The 17,530-nt window shown below is 40.5% G+C and overlaps 2 protein-coding genes, 1 long non-coding RNA gene and 1 pseudogene across 7 annotated transcripts; 2 read left to right on the top strand and 2 right to left on the bottom strand.

Annotated features, from left to right (window-relative positions):
- Positions 1–22: 22 nt before the first annotated feature.
- Positions 23–2,991, bottom strand: LOC112190834 (annotated as a pseudogene).
- Positions 887–5,302, top strand: LOC112190840 (PRA1 family protein B4-like). 5 transcript variants are annotated; one of them, XR_005806499.1, is made up of 3 exons: positions 887–1,371; positions 1,453–1,596; positions 5,163–5,302. XR_005806499.1 is itself a non-coding variant. In XM_040514672.1 (2 exons), exons 1-2 carry the CDS (start codon positions 920–922, stop codon positions 1,514–1,516), a joined length of 516 nt encoding a protein of 171 aa, XP_040370606.1. In that variant the 5' UTR covers positions 887–919; the 3' UTR covers positions 1,517–1,959. The 5 variants fall into 5 exon arrangements, 1 of the variants encoding a protein (XP_040370606.1); XR_005806498.1 differs by lacking the exon at positions 5,163–5,302 and adding an exon at positions 2,531–3,165; XR_005806497.1 differs by lacking the exon at positions 5,163–5,302 and adding an exon at positions 1,767–1,959.
- A 626-nt stretch (positions 5,303–5,928) lies between these two features.
- On the bottom strand, positions 5,929–9,015 carry LOC112190833 (receptor-like protein kinase FERONIA). The gene has a single exon (XM_024330337.2). The coding sequence runs from the start codon at positions 8,774–8,776 to the stop codon at positions 6,131–6,133; it is 2,646 nt and encodes an 881-aa protein (XP_024186105.1). The 5' UTR covers positions 8,777–9,015; the 3' UTR covers positions 5,929–6,130.
- Positions 9,016–13,845: 4,830 nt separating this feature from the next.
- LOC121051693 lies at positions 13,846–17,129 on the top strand. Its single transcript, XR_005806505.1, has 5 exons — positions 13,846–14,038; positions 14,653–15,122; positions 15,214–15,264; positions 15,393–15,876; positions 16,757–17,129. It is a non-coding gene; the product is annotated as an uncharacterized LOC121051693 (long non-coding RNA).
- Positions 17,130–17,530: the final 401 nt, after the last annotated feature.

The following is a 17,530-nucleotide window of genomic DNA, read 5'->3' as shown; positions in this document are numbered from 1 at the left end:
TTAGTTTAAAGATCTCGAGCCCGTTCAAGATAGCATCGTCGTATCTTGTAAGCCCACTGTCAGGGTTTGCTTAAAGTGCGACAGAGAGATTTACTTGGTTTAAGTTCACAGGGCCAGTCATGCATGTATACATAATAGTCCCTGTATACCGGACTCCTATTCTCACCGCTCCATCTTGTTACGTCGGATTCTATCTCTGCGGTTATATTGGCTATGTAGATTAGAAATGCTTGGTCCTTAAGTTCAGTAATTTAAGACTCGAACTCACAAAAGTGCAGCCTGACCAGATATGAGAAGTTTGAGTGCACAGGAATTGCCCAGGTGAGATTGTAGCTGTTGTTGATGGTTAAGTTCGGCCCCATTGACCGACCTGTTATGTAAAATGCTTTTGGGGCAGAGTATTCCGATACTGCTTCAAAACTAAGTTCAATGGCAGCGTTTGATGGTAGCACGCTGAATCTTTTACTTAAATCACCACAACACATATGGGTAAAGGCCACACACATATTGCCACATAATTAAAAAATTGTGGATATAGACCTCATACCCACCTTTATATTCAATGTTGGTGTCTATATCCTCAACCGACAAACACAAAACATGGGTGCCTAATAATTTAAATTTTTTTTTTATTTAAACTAATTATTTAATATTTTTTTGGGTTTTCTTTTCTGTACGCCATTGTCTCTTTCTCTTCTTTCTCTCAGACTCTTATCTCTTTCTCTTCTTCTGGAAAAATAAACCATCTCTCTCTCTCTCTCTCTCTCTCTCTCTCTCTCTCTCTCTCTCGTCTTATTGCGTCTATTTCCATCGACCTTCCTCCGATTCTTCAATCACAAATTCCCTTATAAACCCAAAAAGCTCTATCCAGATCTTCACAAAAATACTTGATACAATTTCAAATCCCGATCCACCGACAATGTCAACCACCGTCCCCCCGATCTCCACCACCTCTGTCGCCGCCGCAGGATCCATCGAGTCCCAGGCCTCCCAGCCTCGGATCGCCACCCTGGCCTTCCGCGCCTTCATCAACCACATCACCGACACCGTCCGCAACGGCCTCTTCCAACGCCTCCCCTGGGCCGAGCTTGCCTACCGCTCCACCTTCGCCAAGCCTGAGTCCTTCTCCGACGCCACCCTCCGCGTCCGCGTCAACTACCTCGCCGTCGTTGCCCTCATCGTCACCGTCTCCCTCTTCACCCACCCCTTCTCCCTTGGCCTCCTCGCCGCCTGGCTCTTCCTCTACCTCTTCCGCCCCTCCGATCAGCCCCTCGTTATCTTCGGCAGGACTTTCTCCGACACCCAAACCCTAATGGGCCTCGTCGGCCTCAGCGTCTTTGTCGTATTCCTCACCTCCGTCGGGGTGTGTTAGTATGTATAACCTACCCTCTATTTTTGAATTAGGGATTGTGATTTCTTTATTTCTTATGCGATTGTGGTTTTTCTTTGCAGTAAGGGATTGAAGAGATTTCATACTGTGTTTGTAGAGAGCGAGGTTGCGAATCACCTCAGATGAAAGAAGCCATCGACCATCAAAACTCGTTCCTCGTGCTTCAACCCGAGACCATGGAGAAGCTCCAGCGACAACACAATCAGGTACCATTTTAGTGTTTGTTATTTTATTTTCTTTGATGGCTCTATTCGATATATATGCGGGAGAAAAATTGGATGATTTTTGTTGTCTATGGTTTTCTGGTTATGGCTTATTGATTGAATTTTGTATGGGTCTATGCCTATCATCTCTAATCCAAGATCCCCAATTTCAGCACTGAGTAGGAGGAAGAAACCATGGCAGTGATTGAACCTAAGTTGATTTCAGCAATTGATCCCTAGAAAGTTGAAATAAAATGAATAATATCAAGAATCTGATCAATTTCAATTTCGGAATTGCAAAGAAGCAATAGGACTGGATACTGGACCATGAATAGAAGCAATTGTTGACCGGAAAAAAAAAAAAAAGCAATTGAAACTCTGACTCTGATTCCTACCCGTTGGTCCCACCATGTCAGAATTGTAAAGAAGCCACGCTCAGCAAAACTGAGACAATTAAGGGGAAAGCAACCCCTCTACAGGGCACTGACCCAAAAAAAAGTGGCTGCAGCGTGGCAATTACCTATTGACACGCACATGTGTGTCCTTTGGCCCAAATATGTCACGAATGTGTATGTGGCCATTGCCAATAATTGTAATAGTGAATCATCAAGGTAGAGGGCGTCGCTATCCTACACCCGGTACATGCCGGTGTCTTCTTTGGGTGAGACTGGACTTTCACCAACATTGATTCGATAGACAGTCTCCAATGCATTGTTGTTTTCTATGTAGTAGTTCATTTCATTGCCCAGATATGAAACTCCCTAGCTCTTTGTTGGTGAGTAGTAAAGATTGGTTGGCATCGAAACGATTTCAATTCCGTTGATAAATATGTATGTGCCTTCGGCTTTGGTGCTTAGAGTGAGGGTGATGTTTATACTCTTTCATTCATCGTCAATGTTCAAACTGAATTCTTGACATAGAGCCTCCATAAAATCAGCATTCGCACTAGCTGAAGCATTGAGGTCTTTGAGGAACATATATTGGCCAACTTTGACAGAGAAGAAAGCTTTGGAGCACTTGAAGTTTGGGTATGAAGCTGGGTTGAAATACAACCGAATGAACTTTTGGCCAGCAGTGAGATCATCAAATTTTTACGTAAATTCGTAACGAGATAACCGTGCTGTGGTGTATGGTACTTGGCTAGCTGAGGAGGAGGAAGGTGGTGCTTCTTTGACTTGAGAGGTAGTGTTACCATCTTCTATGGGGGACAATCGTGAGTTGATATCTCCAGTCCAATTTCGGTTACTATATAAATCCCGAGAGCTTCCAGAGTAGCCACAGTTGAGTGTGATATCTTCCACCGGAGTGTAGAGAGTTGGTGGGTCACTGGATACAAGTAGGGTAAAGATGTGAAGAAACAAGCTAGGACAGGTATAGAGGAATAATGGTTGGTTTCATGTTGGTATTTGGCAACTGTATTTTGAAATTGGTGTATTGACTAGCTTTTTCATGATAAATATTTATAGCAAGAGAATTCAACATGTACTAATTGAGATGGATGTGATGGAAGGATTAAAAAGGAATAAACTGCTTCTCCGACTAGAGGACCTTATTGAATTTCTGAACTAAGTCTACACCAGCGATTGCTTTTTTTTTTTTTTTTTTTTTTTCTGCTCGGTTTCTTCAACGTTTAGGTCAGCCATGTTCTTACTATAAAAAATCATCTATCTGGCCTGGCATGCGACCCTTGTTTATGGATATTTTCTACAATGCTAAATGATTAGTGGGCAATGGTCGATCAATTGATTTTTGACATGGTAATTGGCTTAATGGTTCAGTTGTTGATAGACTGGGTATTGTGCATCAGCTTGGCAAATTATTATGTGCCAAAGTTTCTGATTTCATCAAAGATGGCTCTTGGTATTGCTCTACTAATTTAATTACTGACCTTGCTGCACTTTGGTTAGAAATTTCAATTGTTAGGCTTCCTTATTCAAACATGGAGGATAAGCTGGTATGGTTGGATTCTTCTTATGAGAGTTTATTTTTATCTATAGCCTATGAGTTAAAGAGGAGTAAACATGCAATTGTTTTTTAGGATAGATGGGTTTGGCATCAATGCTTTTGTCCTCGAAACTCTGTTACTTTATGAAATTTCTTCATGGTAAGCTTTTAACAGATGATCTCTTACTTCAGCGAGGCTTGTCTTTTCTTTCTATGTACTCTCCCTGTCATGCATCTGCTGAAACGACCCACCATCTTTTTTTTTAGTGCTCTTTCTCTATGAAGGTCTAGTCTGCAATTTTATCTTGGTTTAAAGTCAATGCTCATTTCCTAGATATATATGGTTTCTTATCTTACCCATTGCAACATGGTTTTGGTACTCAATTGCAATTGCTATGGTGGGGAATGATGGGAGCTGACTTCTACTCTCTTTGGGATGTTAGAAATTCTATTTGTTTTGATGAGCGTCACTTAACTACTGATTATTTGATTCACTCTATCAAGCAGCAAATTCAAGATGTTGATTCTTGGGATTTTGGAATTATGCGTAACTAAGTAGATGAGCTTTGTATTTTCATTGCTCTTGGAATTAGCGGTATAGCCTCAAGAGCGCATCAAATTCGTGAGGTAAATTGGCATGCTCCTTTTGTTTTTCAGATAAAGGTTAATACAGATGGTGCTGCTCGTGGGACACTAGGGCTCGCGGGCTATGGAGGTATTTTTCGTGATCACTTGGGTAATTGTATGGGTTGTTTTGCTGGTTCCATGGGTATTGTTACTGCCCTAGAAGCAAAGCTTCAAGCCATTATTAATGCAGTTTCAATAGCATCAGAAAAAGGATGGATTTCTCTTTGGATTGAGTGTGATTCAACGGTAGCAATTCACTTTCTTGCCAATAAAAATTGCTCAATCCCTTGGTGTCTAAGTGTTGATTGGGTCAATCGTTGTACCATTCTCTCCTCTATGCAGATTCTTCTTTCACATATTTATCGAGAAGGGAATCAAGTGGTTGACTGCTTAGCTAACTATGGGGTAGATCATGAGGGGCATTATTGGTGGGACTCTTGACCTCCTTGTGCTTCAGCTGCCTTTGTTCACATTTTGCAAGGTTTACCGAATTTCCATATTAACTAATTCTGAAGTGCTTGATAGATTTCTTGCAAAGGTGGTTTCTGCTGCATGGTTGCTCTATTCATCAGTTTGTCACTATTTTAGCTCAGTGCTCACTTTGTGTACTTTATTTCATTCTGTTTTCAGAAATATTTTGGTTCTTGTCCCTCTCTCTCTTCTTGTGTTTTCTTTTCTTTTATTAATAAAATAAAGTAGAGGGACGGGCGGTGAGTTTCCAGTTGCAAAAAAAGAAAAGAAAGAAGAGGACCTTATCGAATAGAAGGAGACGATCAACAAAGACTTGAAAGTTCAAAAATTGGCAGCATCCAATAGGCGCGCTCTCATGAAAGAATCTTAATGCACATCAATCAAATACTTGTAACGCTTAATGCACAAATGTCTTGGTCTTTGGCATTTGGCTCTTAAGTCTTTAGGTCTCCAAGATTCTCCAATCCACTGCTTTGACAAGTCACAAGTAGTACACTGGGTGCTTACTCTCCTTTTCATTTGTGTAGGCCAAGTCAGGCAGCTGCCTTGATGGACTAACGAGTCTTCTGCAATATGAAAAAGTTTTTTATTTTTTTTGGAGATAAATGGGAAGAGTATACGCCAATCATATGCTGATAATTTTGGAAAAAAAATTCATTTTGGATCACGTTCTTGTTGACCACACTTATCCGTAAGTGTCTTTTCTTTTTCTTTTTCTTTTTCACACAAAAAAATAAATAAATACAGGTCGGTAAGTTGCATATCACTTCTTAAACTCTCACATTATCTTTGATTTATAGTTCCCTCATTTTATGTAAACAACCGTGTCATGATAGTATTTGAAATTCACAAACTTCGTGATCAAATTTTCTTGTAGTCTTTTTGCCTCATTATCAAAACACCAGCAAATTACTACCGACCTGTTGGTTATTTGGAATTTTCTTTTTAGTTGATGAGCTGGTTCATTTGGACAAATGAAACTTTTATTGTTTATGATGAAATTTAATTTGGAACTAAACCGAGAATATATATAAGTAGTTTATCATCCTTCAAATCAATAGATTGTATGTAGAAATTTTTTGATCAACAGGACAATTTCTATCATTAGTTGTAGAAGACCTACATAAGTTGGGTAGCAAACTAGCAATGGGTATGTGCAACATGACGAAGAAATGAGGCAATGAAGAAGGACCAACAATGAGACATCATTGAGATCCATCAACAACAGAAGAACTGAACATTGTGTACAGCAGTCTTGTAAATTATTTGCAAAATTGGAAGAATTCCTTGACATGGCAGAAGGAAAACTACGGTTCTGATAGGTGCACTTAAAATAGGAGCAAATGATATATCCTTGTTCAAAATTACATCATCACACTACTCACTTGGATTGAAGCACACAACATATATAATTAATTACAAACTGAGTTGAGACATTGAACACAAATGCACTACATCAACAGTCTCGCTCATCGATCGATCATATTTGATCGAATCATCTTCCATTGGGATCGTAGATCTCGGAGAAGACTGTACCTGACAGCCCTTTAATGGAATCACTAGCAGTAGTATTTTGGTAACTACTACTAGTTTTGGTCACCCTGCTGTTCTTGGAACCTGACGAGTCTTCCCATGTGCCACTAAACCCTGCATCACTATCATTCAGCACTGAAGCCTCATCTTCACCCTTCTTCCCGGCATTGAAATCCAAATCCGAACCCTCTGCGGTCTGTTGAAGTTTTAATGCACAATCAAGCGCCCATATAACATCATTCATGGACGGTCGTTCACTCCCATTATCATTCATACAACTAATTGCAATTTCAACAAACTTGTTCAAACACTCATTTACAATCTTACCCCTCAAATTCGGGTCAATGATTTGGTCAAGTGTTCCGTTTCCATGACAGGTCTTAAACCATGCAGCTAGGTTCATTTGCTTCTTATCCGCTGTACGGATCAAAGCCGGCCTAGCACACAACACCTCACACAATACTACGCCAAATGAGTACACATCAGACTTCTCAGTCAACTGTTGACGACGGTAGTACTCTGGGTCGAGATAACCAAAACTACCCTTAACCATGGTGCTAATGTGGGTCTTAGACATGGTGGTCGTGCCCATTTTTGACAACCCGAAATCAGCGACCTTGGCCACCCATTTATCGTCCAACAAGATGTTGGTGCTCTTCACGTCTCGGTGAATGATCATACACTTGACACCAGTGTGAAGGTAGTGCAACCCACGCGCGGCACCAATACAAACTTGAAGCCTTTGTTCCCAAGGAAGAGGTGGATTTTCAGAGTTGTACAAATGATCGCGTAGGGTCCCATTTTCCATATAGTCATACACCAAAATCATCTCACCGTTGTCGTCACAGTACCCGACCAGAGACACGAGATGGACGTGACGCAGTTGGGAGAGCAATTCGATCTCCGTCTTGAACTCAAGGGCACCCTGTGACGACTCTGCTTTCAGCCGTTTGATCGCAAAGGGGGTGGACGCACCGTTGATGGTACCTTTGTACACGTTACCAAACCCGCCACGCCCAATAACGTTCGAATCATCAAAGTTTTGCGTGGCTGCTCTGATCTCCACCAATGAAAAGTGATGACACAGCTCGGACGGCAGAGATGAACCGTAAGACGTGGTGGACTTAGTAGTCGTTGAAAAAGAAAGCAGACCCCACTTGACTTGACTTGAGCTATAGTCCTTGGCCTTTCTCCCTCTTCGGAGAACAAAGAAACCGAGAACAGAGAGCATAAGTAACCCGGAAACTACGCCTGCGATAATAGCTGCCATAGGAGTAGACTTTTTCTTACTGGGTCTCTTCGATGGTATCTTTGGTGGTATCACCGGAGGTGGGTCGGGGTTGGGTCCGGCGAGATTCCGACTCGGGTCACTGAGCTTGAAGATTTCTAGCCCGTTCAAGATGGCATCGTTGTAAGTAGTATACGAATCTTTCTGTAGCGCTGCGAGTTCTAGAAAGAGGTTAACTTTCTTCTGGCTTCCAACCGGAGACATGAACATTCCCACAACGTAGTCTCTGTAAACTGGATTCCCATTTGCTCCACTCCATCCGATGACATCTGCAAGTTCTTCTGCGGTTTGATTGGCCATGAAGATTTGAAACGCTCGATCTCTGGACTTGGTAATATTAGATTCAAACTCACAGAAATGGAGTCTCACCAGGTAATTAAACTTGGGATCTAAGGGAAATACCCATGTGAGTTTATAGCTCTTGTTGATGGTTTTGTTCATCCCCATTGACCGACCTGTTGTGTAAACTGCTTTTGGGGCAGAGTATTCTGGAACTTTGGAGAAATTGAGCTCGATTGTATTGTTCTGTGGTAGCACGCTCAATTTTCTACTTATATCATCCAAATAGATTTCGTCGCCATTTTCCCAAGTCCGGTACATTCCGGTGTCTTCGTTCGGCGAGATGGGGCGTCCTCCCACGTTGATTCGGTACACCATCTCCATAGCTGTGCTGTTTTCAATGTAATAGTTTTGTTCGTTGCCTAAATTCCGAATCCCTTGGCTTTCGCCTGCGGTGTAGTAAAAACTGGTGGGCATGGACACGATTTCGATTCCGTTGATGAAAGCGTACGCATCTTTGCTTGGTGTGAAGCTGATGTTGAGTCTCTCTCCTGTCTCGATGTTTACACAGAATTCTCTGACCAGCGTGGGCCCGCCGGAGGCGTCGGCGGTGACGGAGGCGTTGAAGTCTTTGAGGAGAGTGAAGCCGCCGGCGGTGACAGAGAAGAGGGAGTTGGAGCGTTGGAAGTCCGGGGTGTATGTATCTGGATTGAAATGCAAGCGGATGAACTTTTGGCCGGGAGAGAGGGGAATTGTGTAAGTGAATTTGGAGCGAGAGAGCCGAGCTTTGGTGTAAGGGACTTGGCTAGCGGTGGACGACGGCGGTGCATTTATGGATTCGGATGCGTTACCAATTGGGGTGAATTTTGAGTCGATATCTCCACTCCACTTTCTGTTGTCATTGGAGTTTCGTTGGCCGGAATAGCCACAGGCGAGGACGATATTGTCGACCGGAGTGTATGGTGGCGACTGACCGGTGACGAAGAGAGTGAGGATGTGGAGGAACAAGTAGAGGTAGAGAGGAGTGATGATTGGTTTCATTGTAGGTAGAGAGAGATGAGAGGGTAAGGATGAAGTTGGAAACGGGGAAGCTACTCTGCTTATAGAATCATGAGCATAACAGTACTCTTGTGTGTTTAATTTTCTAATTCAAATTTTGGCTTTGGAAAGTTAAAGGTTAATGGAGGATAATTAAGCTTAAAAGACTTTGCAGGCGCTATCAAACACGTTATAATGCACTATATTTCATCAGAACCCTGAGGTAAAGCTTCCATTAAACAAAAGAAAAAAAGAAAAACTGGGTCTACGATGGGTTGTTGTATAACCTTTCAGTCCAGCATCAACGGCAGCGATTTAGGTCTTGGAAAGTTAAGAGCTTTATTTTGTAAAGTGTGTTCCATTATTGAGGAAGTGTTTTTCTTTGTTTGCTTTAGTTGTCCAGTCCACTGTTTTAGTGGAGGTTTCCTTTTTCTTTTGAGGGAAATTCGTCCAAACAGTATCTGAACTTTTCCAGACTATTAATTTTCATACCTATATTTCAAAAAACATCAAAATGGTACCTGACGATTTAAGCCCGACCCAACTTCCGTACCTAACAACAGTAAAATCGTTAACTCTGTTAACTTTTGAAGGGTATTTTCGTCATTTTACTATTCATCTGATCTGAAACCATCCTCATCTCCATCCTCTTCTTCTCCTCCACTGAAACCATCACCAAACCAGACTCTCAGCAACTTCACCCTATGTTCTCTCTTCTGATTTAATAGACTCTCAGATCTATTGAATATTGTTCTGAATTTTTACTTCATTTCACATAAGAGCTTCATGCTATATTTATCATTCGACACCACACAGCAAACCTACCATACAAGAAAATTTTACTCACGTATTTCCAACCTTGGCACCAATAAAGCCTCCAACTCCGTCACGAAATCATGTATCTCCTTGTCCAATACACACCTCAAACACCCCGGAAACAGTGGCTTTGCTTTAACCGAGTAGGTACCATTCTTCAATTTCCTCCTCTCCGATATCGTTGGAGCATAAACCTGAAAAACAAACCACAAAAAAAAAACTTAACACATTTACATTACAAATTCGGCAACACACCCAAAAACCACTACTTCGATTAGGACTGAGCAAACTCCTTGAAATCCATATGTGGGTAGTTCCTGGCGAGCAACCGAGCGATTAACTGAGCAGTCTCCTGGCCCTTGACTCTAGAAACTCGAACGATCCACCACTGTGGGCCCTCACGAGCTAGGTTGTTGATGTTGAGCTCTTCTTTCCAGTGAGCGAATTTCTGGGTGAGCTAATTCTCCAGAAGCTTCTCCTCGACCTTTTCTTTCCAGTTGGTGCCGGCTTTGCTCTCTCTCCTCTTGTTTCTGAGCTGCCTTCTCTCTCTGGCGGAGAGCTGCTGCTGCTGTTGTTGTTGGGTGGTGGATTCTAGAGTGGCGGAGATGGAGAGAGGGAGGTGGGTGTGTTTGGTTGTGGGGATGGAGATGGGGAGGAGGGAGAGAGTGGTGGCAAGGACTCCATTGGAGAAGTCCTTGGGTCATCTTTTTCGAGCTTTGGAGAGCTCTGCAACTACTGGGATAAGGGTCGTTGTGGAGTTTTTGTTCGGGTGGTTATGGTTTTGTTGGGTTTAGTCAGTCTATGCTCAACAAAACCAACAAAGAAAGAAAGAAAGAATCAGTTATTAATAGATCTGAGAGTCTGGTTTGGTGATGGTTTCGGTGGAGGAGAAGAAGAGGATGGAGATGAGGATGGTTTCAGATCAGATGAATAGTAAAATGACGAAAATACCCTTCAAAAGTTAACAGAGTTAACGATTTTACTGTTGTTAGGTACGGAAGTTGGGTCGGGCTTAAATCGTCAGGTACCATTTTGATGTTTTTTGAAATATAGGTATGAAAATTAATAGTCTGGAAAAGTTCAGACACTGTTTGGACGAATTTCCCTTCTTTTGATGAATGAGACTCAAGCTCCTAGCCAAGATAATACTTGTGTACAATTCTTGGGCCTACTCTAATGTAAGATTCTCAATCATTCAGGTGAGATAAGTTGCAGCAGGACTAACAACACGTCTAATGGTCTCCAGCTATGACTTGGGTTGGTACATGTAAACATCATTTTAAGCAAGAACAGTACTGGTGGCTTGAGAATTGTTTTTTTGAGCTTTAGGGGATGGAAGGAGTCAAGAGCTGTCAGCCTGTCACATATGGATTTGGGTAATTGGGTAACGCTCAAAACAAGCACAGAGCAAAGCCGATTAACACTAGGTAAAGATGTAAAATGTTATATGTTAGTTTCATATACGCCCAATCTTGCATAGCATTAGCTTAATTGGCGAATTGCTAATTGTAAACTTTTTCTGGAGCAGTGTACTCTGGAACTGCGACGAAGTTGAGCTCGATTGTACTGTTCTATGGTAGTACGCTGAAGTCTCTACTCACATAATCGAAATAGGTATTGTCGGAGGAGTCCCAATACCGGTATATTCCAGTGTCTGCGTCCGGCGAGATGGGGCCTCCTCCGATGTTGATTCGGTACACCATCTCCAGAGCTATGCTGTTTTCAATGTAATAGTTTCGTTCGTTGCCTAAATTCCGAATCCCTTGGCTTTCGGCTGCTGCGACGAAACAGAGAAAACCCAATGGCAGCTGCACAGAGCTTCAACAATGACGACCAGGGGCGGATCCAGGAATTCAACCTTGGAGGGGCTTGAATTTCTTAACAAATGAAAAAAAAAAAAAAAAAAAGACTCTGCACATCAGCAACATCCATGAACTCCATTCAAGTTTACACACAAATTCAGCAAACCCAACCCAGAAATCAAATTCACGTTTACACACACACAAAAATTCAACAAACCCACAAATTCACGTTTACACAATTTCAAATACCAAAAAACAACCCAATACCCAGAAGGCCAGAGAAATCAAAAAGGGTTTAGCTAATTAGCTTTAACAATTTCAGTTTGGGTTTTATGAATTGGTTATCAGAATACCTATTAAACATCGGTGATTAGGTATTTCGGTGGACTCACTGATTAAGCCATCAAGGGCCAAAGACAGAGCTAGAGGAGGAGGAGAATAAGAGAAGTGACCAGGAGCAGTAGTTGGTGGAGTCACTGATCAAGCCATCAACGCATCGAGGGCCGAAGACGGAGAGGAGGAGAAGAAGAAAAGAAGAAACTTGGAGCTTTAGTTTACTGCTAGAGCGTGGAGGCCTGGATCTCAGAGACGGAGAGGAGTAGAAGAAGACGAGAAGAATTGGTGGTGGGGCTTGAGAAAGGGAAAGAGACTTCAAAAAAAAAAAAAAAACAGATATATAGACTTAATTTTTTTTTTCCGGTCCAAAAATCTCGGTAGGGCTTGAGCCCTACCGGTACATGGCTAGATCCGCCCCTGATGACGATGATAGTCCAGACCTCCCGAGGAAGATCCGGCCCTCGCCGTCGTCTGAGCAAGCCTAGGCCGATGCCGGCGCTGAGGTACCTCCTCTCTTTCCTCCTTCAAAAACCCACTCTCTGTTTCAAATTTCATGGATTTCATCCACTTCGTTAGTTTTTACCTGAAAAACGTTGGAAGGAAGTAGAATTGTATACGCATCGGTAAAAAAATGTGCCTTAACTTGAAGCACAGAGCACAATCAAATACTGGTAGCGCGGTGAATCAAAATGAATTTATAGTTAGTTTTCTTAACTTTTTTATGCCTTATCTATTATTTATTATTTGTTGTTATTGTTTTCGTTGAGTCTTTGATGCAAAAGAGCAATCTTAGCAAATGCAGTCAGTGTATGATTGATATGTTTGTGCGGTAATAATAGTAGAAACAGTGAACCAGCTACAGAGAACTTGAGGGATCTGTAATAGACATTCCTTTGTTTCGTTTTGTACTATGTAGAGCACTAACACATTCATGAGAATTCAGGGGTGATAGGTTGAGATGGGAAGTGGCATAGTATTATTATTTTGAAAAAATGGTAGAGTTCTGGATAAAAAAGTTGAATATATACAATTAGTGTTTTGTTTATGGAGGAGTTTTAAAATTTTGCAAAGGGGTTGAAGGATCCTTACGTTTAATTTATCAAGACGTACTAGCAAATTACATTTTCAAATTTGTAGTTGTTGGTAGAAGATTAATCTATTTGCTTTCATTTGTTTTCTTTTACATAAATTTTGGTTAGGAAAAGATTTTCTTCATGGTGAAATGCATAATCAAAGAGACAAACCAAATACATCTGCATGCAGGCACTACTACAGAAAATGAATCAGACGACACCTCTCATACGACGGTACACTGTTTTCCGTGGTGTGAATCATTTCTCATTATTGAGACGACGGTTGTAAAATTTCCGTCTTCTAATATGAATTCAACCAACGGTTGTTTTGCATGTTGGATTTATGAATTATTTCAGAAGACGTTTATAAAAAGAAGCGTGGTGTGAGGTTAAAATGATTACTGGACGGCAAGTTTCTCCATCTAAATGGTGCCAAAATTTTCCCCAAACTCCAAACTTTGAGCTGTATCATGTATTAGTGATACGACGGATAATCTAAAACTGTGGTATGATTGTATGAATCAATATGTATGCAAGACAGAAATAAGTCCTTCCAGCCATCCCCCCCCAGCCATTTCCCCCCACCTAGTTTAAGAGGGGAGGCAAACTCAAAATTTAAAATTTGACAACATAAATTAGAAAACTATTGTGTGAGGGCTTCTCTAAGGACTATATTGTCCAAATGAGAGCCCAGTAGCTTTAAACCACCGAAAAAAACATACACTTTGACAATTTCAGAGGCTGAAGAGCCTGCAGCCTGTCCCTCTCTCTTCCCACTGTTCTCTTCAACAAACCCGACCTCGACCCCAACCCCGACCCCGACAAACCAAAACAAAAACCAACTCGATCTACCTCAGATCCTTTCCCAACCTCTCTCTCTCAATCGCATTCACTTTCCTTCAACAACAACGAGACTAGGGTTTCATTGTTAGGCCTCCGATGTCAACCTCTCTCTCTCTTAATCCCAATTTACCCAAATCGAAGATAGGGTTCAGTCCTGGGCGGTCCTGGGAGGGTCGGCGACTAGGCGTTTCAGTCCCTTTTTTTTTTTTAACTCTTCATACTTAATCCCAATTTACCCAAATCGAAGATAGGGTTCTGGGTGTGATGAAGGCCATTTCTCCTCTCTCTCTCTTTGCGACACGGCCACACGGGCCATCTATTATCAGCCTTTCTCTGACTCCGAGTCGCCGGTGACGCCGTGACAATGGTGACATTGCTGATTTGCTGCCTTGCTAGTAAGTCGAACTTCTGGGTTTATCAAATTTCTGCTTAGATTGATGTTTGGATTTTTTTTTCCAGTTTCTGCTTAGATTGATCTTTTTGTTTTATGTCATACACGGAATTGTGGTGTTTTGATAGAAAGAGAAGTAACAGTGTTTGGTTTGAAGATTATTTAGTCTGTTGTGTTGGTGGGTCTCGAGAGAGTGAGGAGTGCAGGTTTCGAACTTTTCTTTTGCTATGGTTTTTGTTAGTTGTCGTTTTCGTTGATTGGGTGTTTTGGTTTTGGATTAATGGGTTTTTATGTTTTGGGGTTTTGTTTGTCTTTGAATATGGAATCTGGGTAATTGATTAAGAGAGTTTCAGGCTGTAGTTTTATTGTTTAGCAATTTGGAATCTGGGTAAAGGGATGAGTTTAAAATTTAGCTCAATCGATGTATGCAAATGATATTGTGATATGTAGGTTTGTGATATGGAATTAACTTTGTGCTGGGATTCTGACTTTTCATTTTTACTGAATACTTTGTGCAGTTAAATTTAACTCAATCTATGTATGGTAATGATAATTGTTGTTACTGTGACGTTTGCCTTGCTTCTAATTATTGTTGTTTTGTTTATTGGTATGAACCAGGAAAGACCAAGAGTTTGAGAGGACAGGTTGCTGACACAAGGGCAAGAAATATTGCTCAAATATAGTTTCTGTACAGGTTGCTTTTTCTCTTTCGTTTGTGTTGTATTGGTCATGTTTGTTGTATATGTGAATTTGTTACCTTAAAAAGATTAATGTTAAAAATTGTATGTTGTGATTTAGTTACAGTGCAAGCACAGAAAAAGACTGCTCCAGACATGCAATGCAAGGACAATGTTATGGATTCTGATGTGTGTGGGTTCTTTATGTCAGATGCTATTCATTTGGGGGATTAGGATTGTGTTTAGTTCAATGAAGAGGCAGGACATGTGGTTGAGGAGTGCAAATTCAGAGTGTTATATGTTTCTCCACCTCAGCCCCCTTCTTCAGTCCCAGAAAGGTCGGAGGAAGGGTCTTCACCAAGAGCTTCAATAGTGGAGAATGAAAATCTTAATGGTGCTGAGTTTTCCAATGTGAGTACTTTAATTATAAGGCTATATAATGAATATTTTCCATATTCAGAAGAAAGATATTGATTGGTTTGCTGTTTGTTGGTGATTTCAGGCTGCAAAAGGACTTTTGGAGCAGCTTGAATCTCTGGAGAGATCCGCAGAGGTAAATGCCTTCATGTGCAAAAACTAAAGTCTTACATTATATGTTTACTATTTTGCCACATATACCTCATCCAGTTTCTGAGTTTTTCTTTGCAATTAAGCTAGAGAGACTGATATGCATTTTTTTAGGTCAAATATCTGTTGCTTTGAACCATAGGAGAGAGGGTGTACTTTTTGAATTTTAAAGAAACGGAAGCCCATAAGGATGACAAGAACCTAACACTCTCCCAAAGCTCATTAACCCACACTTGCATCAATAGATTCAAAATCTGATGATTTCAAGGGGGACCTTATTAAGTCATCAATTTCATTATTTCAAGCAACAAATTCAGATGAGGTATTACTTGCATATGAAATGAATGGAGAGGTAAATTATGAACAGCTTTGCGTTACATGGTCTTCAATTATCAGATCATATTTCTTCTGATTTTTTTATGTTAAAGCCTCTAAACAGGGATCATGGCTATCATATGCATACAATTTTTCCTAAATGTAACACGTCAATCAATTTTTACAGATGAAGTAATTGCTGTTCACTTTCAATTTGATGGCCTAACAGATCATGAACTTGGATCCTGGAGAACCAGCAACAGCTTATAAAAAAGATTTGCAGGTAATTTACCATTTTCACATTGGATTTTCACCTCCCAAAAAAGCTTTAATTTTTTCTTCTTCTTTTCTTTCAATAATTATCTCAATCTGAATCAATCACATTTGATATTTGTATGCATCTGCATGTATTCGTTATCTTTGATAACATTATTCTCTTAAGAGTTAGATTGGTTTTGATTTTGTCTCTGTTCATACCAATTGCCTTTCTTTTGTGTAAAAAAATTTAAATTGTTATTATGGTATTTGAAACTTGCTTTTCTCATTGCTGTCAAATTTTTATATCTAATCATGAAGACACTCTGAAGCTTGGGAAAAATAGACTGGATTTTAATACCTCCGAGCTTTTAATTTCATATTGTGCATCTTTAGTCATTTCTTTCATAGCTCTCCCTGCCCTTTTCTGCTTTTGGTTTGAAATTAAAAACTAGAACTTCTTTCCTTCTGAATTGCTTGAATGCTAAGCCTATTAGTCATTTTAATACCTCAGAGTTCTACTTTTTGAGATTGGATGATAATTATTTATCACTTGGCTGTTTGAGATTGGATGGTATATCACTAGCTATTAATGTAATGTGACATGTGCACTCTGCATATGATAGTTGTGCACTCTGCATGTAGAAATTACATGTGCACTGCATATATTAATTATTTATGGCAATGGTAGTTGTAATTAAGTTTGATAATATACATATGCACTCTGCATATGATAGAGCAGATTCATAACTCTGTCCATGTATCCGTATATAGACTATTACGGATTCATAACTGTATGGACTTTTACTTTGTTCTTTTCCCTTTCTGGAAATCATCTTTTCAAGTGCAGAAGGCTAGCACTAGTATATTCTGCTGTCATCTTTTGACGTGGTGGTTTTGTTCTGCAGGGAGAATTGGAAAACCCATCTTTAAAAAGCACATTTTGGCCAAGTTTGTCGTGGTGGTTTTGTTCTAAAAACAATGATCCAGGTTTGAAGACTGCTTATAAACTGGACCCAGAAGATGGAGCAGTGACGAAAGCTTTTGAAGTGATAGAGAGAAATTTGTTTAGCTAGAAGTTGTACTGAGGCTAGAAGTTGGTCTTTTTTGGGTTGGCCTTAATTGCAGTTCTCCTATAGATTTCTGAATGTATTTTGCTATAAGAGTTTCAAAGATGTGATCCCTTATTTTATGGATACAATTAGCATTATCGGATCCATTTAGATTGCTATGGGATTATAACAGCTTTCTATTATGATTAAATTACCATTCTTTTGGTCATTTTTGCTTCCAGAATCTGAATTTTGCCATTACAACAATAGTAGGAAAATATGTCATCTGATGAGGTTTTTAGGGTACAATCAAACAAAATTTCTACAATTCAGACGACGGTTTGTATTGATATCATGGTCTCAAATGTCATGGTACAACAGTTTGAGTTATATGTGTCGTATGAAAGCACACATGCACTGAATTTTTAAGTCATCACACTTCATTTTCCTAAAAAGCGTGGTCTGAGTAGAAGTCACACCACGCTGGAATCCTAAAACCGTGGTATGAGTGGAAGTCACACCACGCTGGAATCCTAAAACAGTGGTATGAGTAGAAGTCACACTGCGACATATTTTTGTCGACAACATGTCGGCAGATCTGTCGGTCCATCAGACGACGAAGTCAGCTGC

The sequence above is a fragment of the Rosa chinensis genome, chromosome 2, assembly GCF_002994745.2.
Source record: "Rosa chinensis cultivar Old Blush chromosome 2, RchiOBHm-V2, whole genome shotgun sequence".
Taxonomy (NCBI): Eukaryota; Viridiplantae; Streptophyta; class Magnoliopsida; order Rosales; family Rosaceae; genus Rosa; species Rosa chinensis.
The sequence above is the reverse complement of the archived record's forward strand: the minus strand, read 5'-3'. Positions and strand labels throughout refer to the sequence as shown.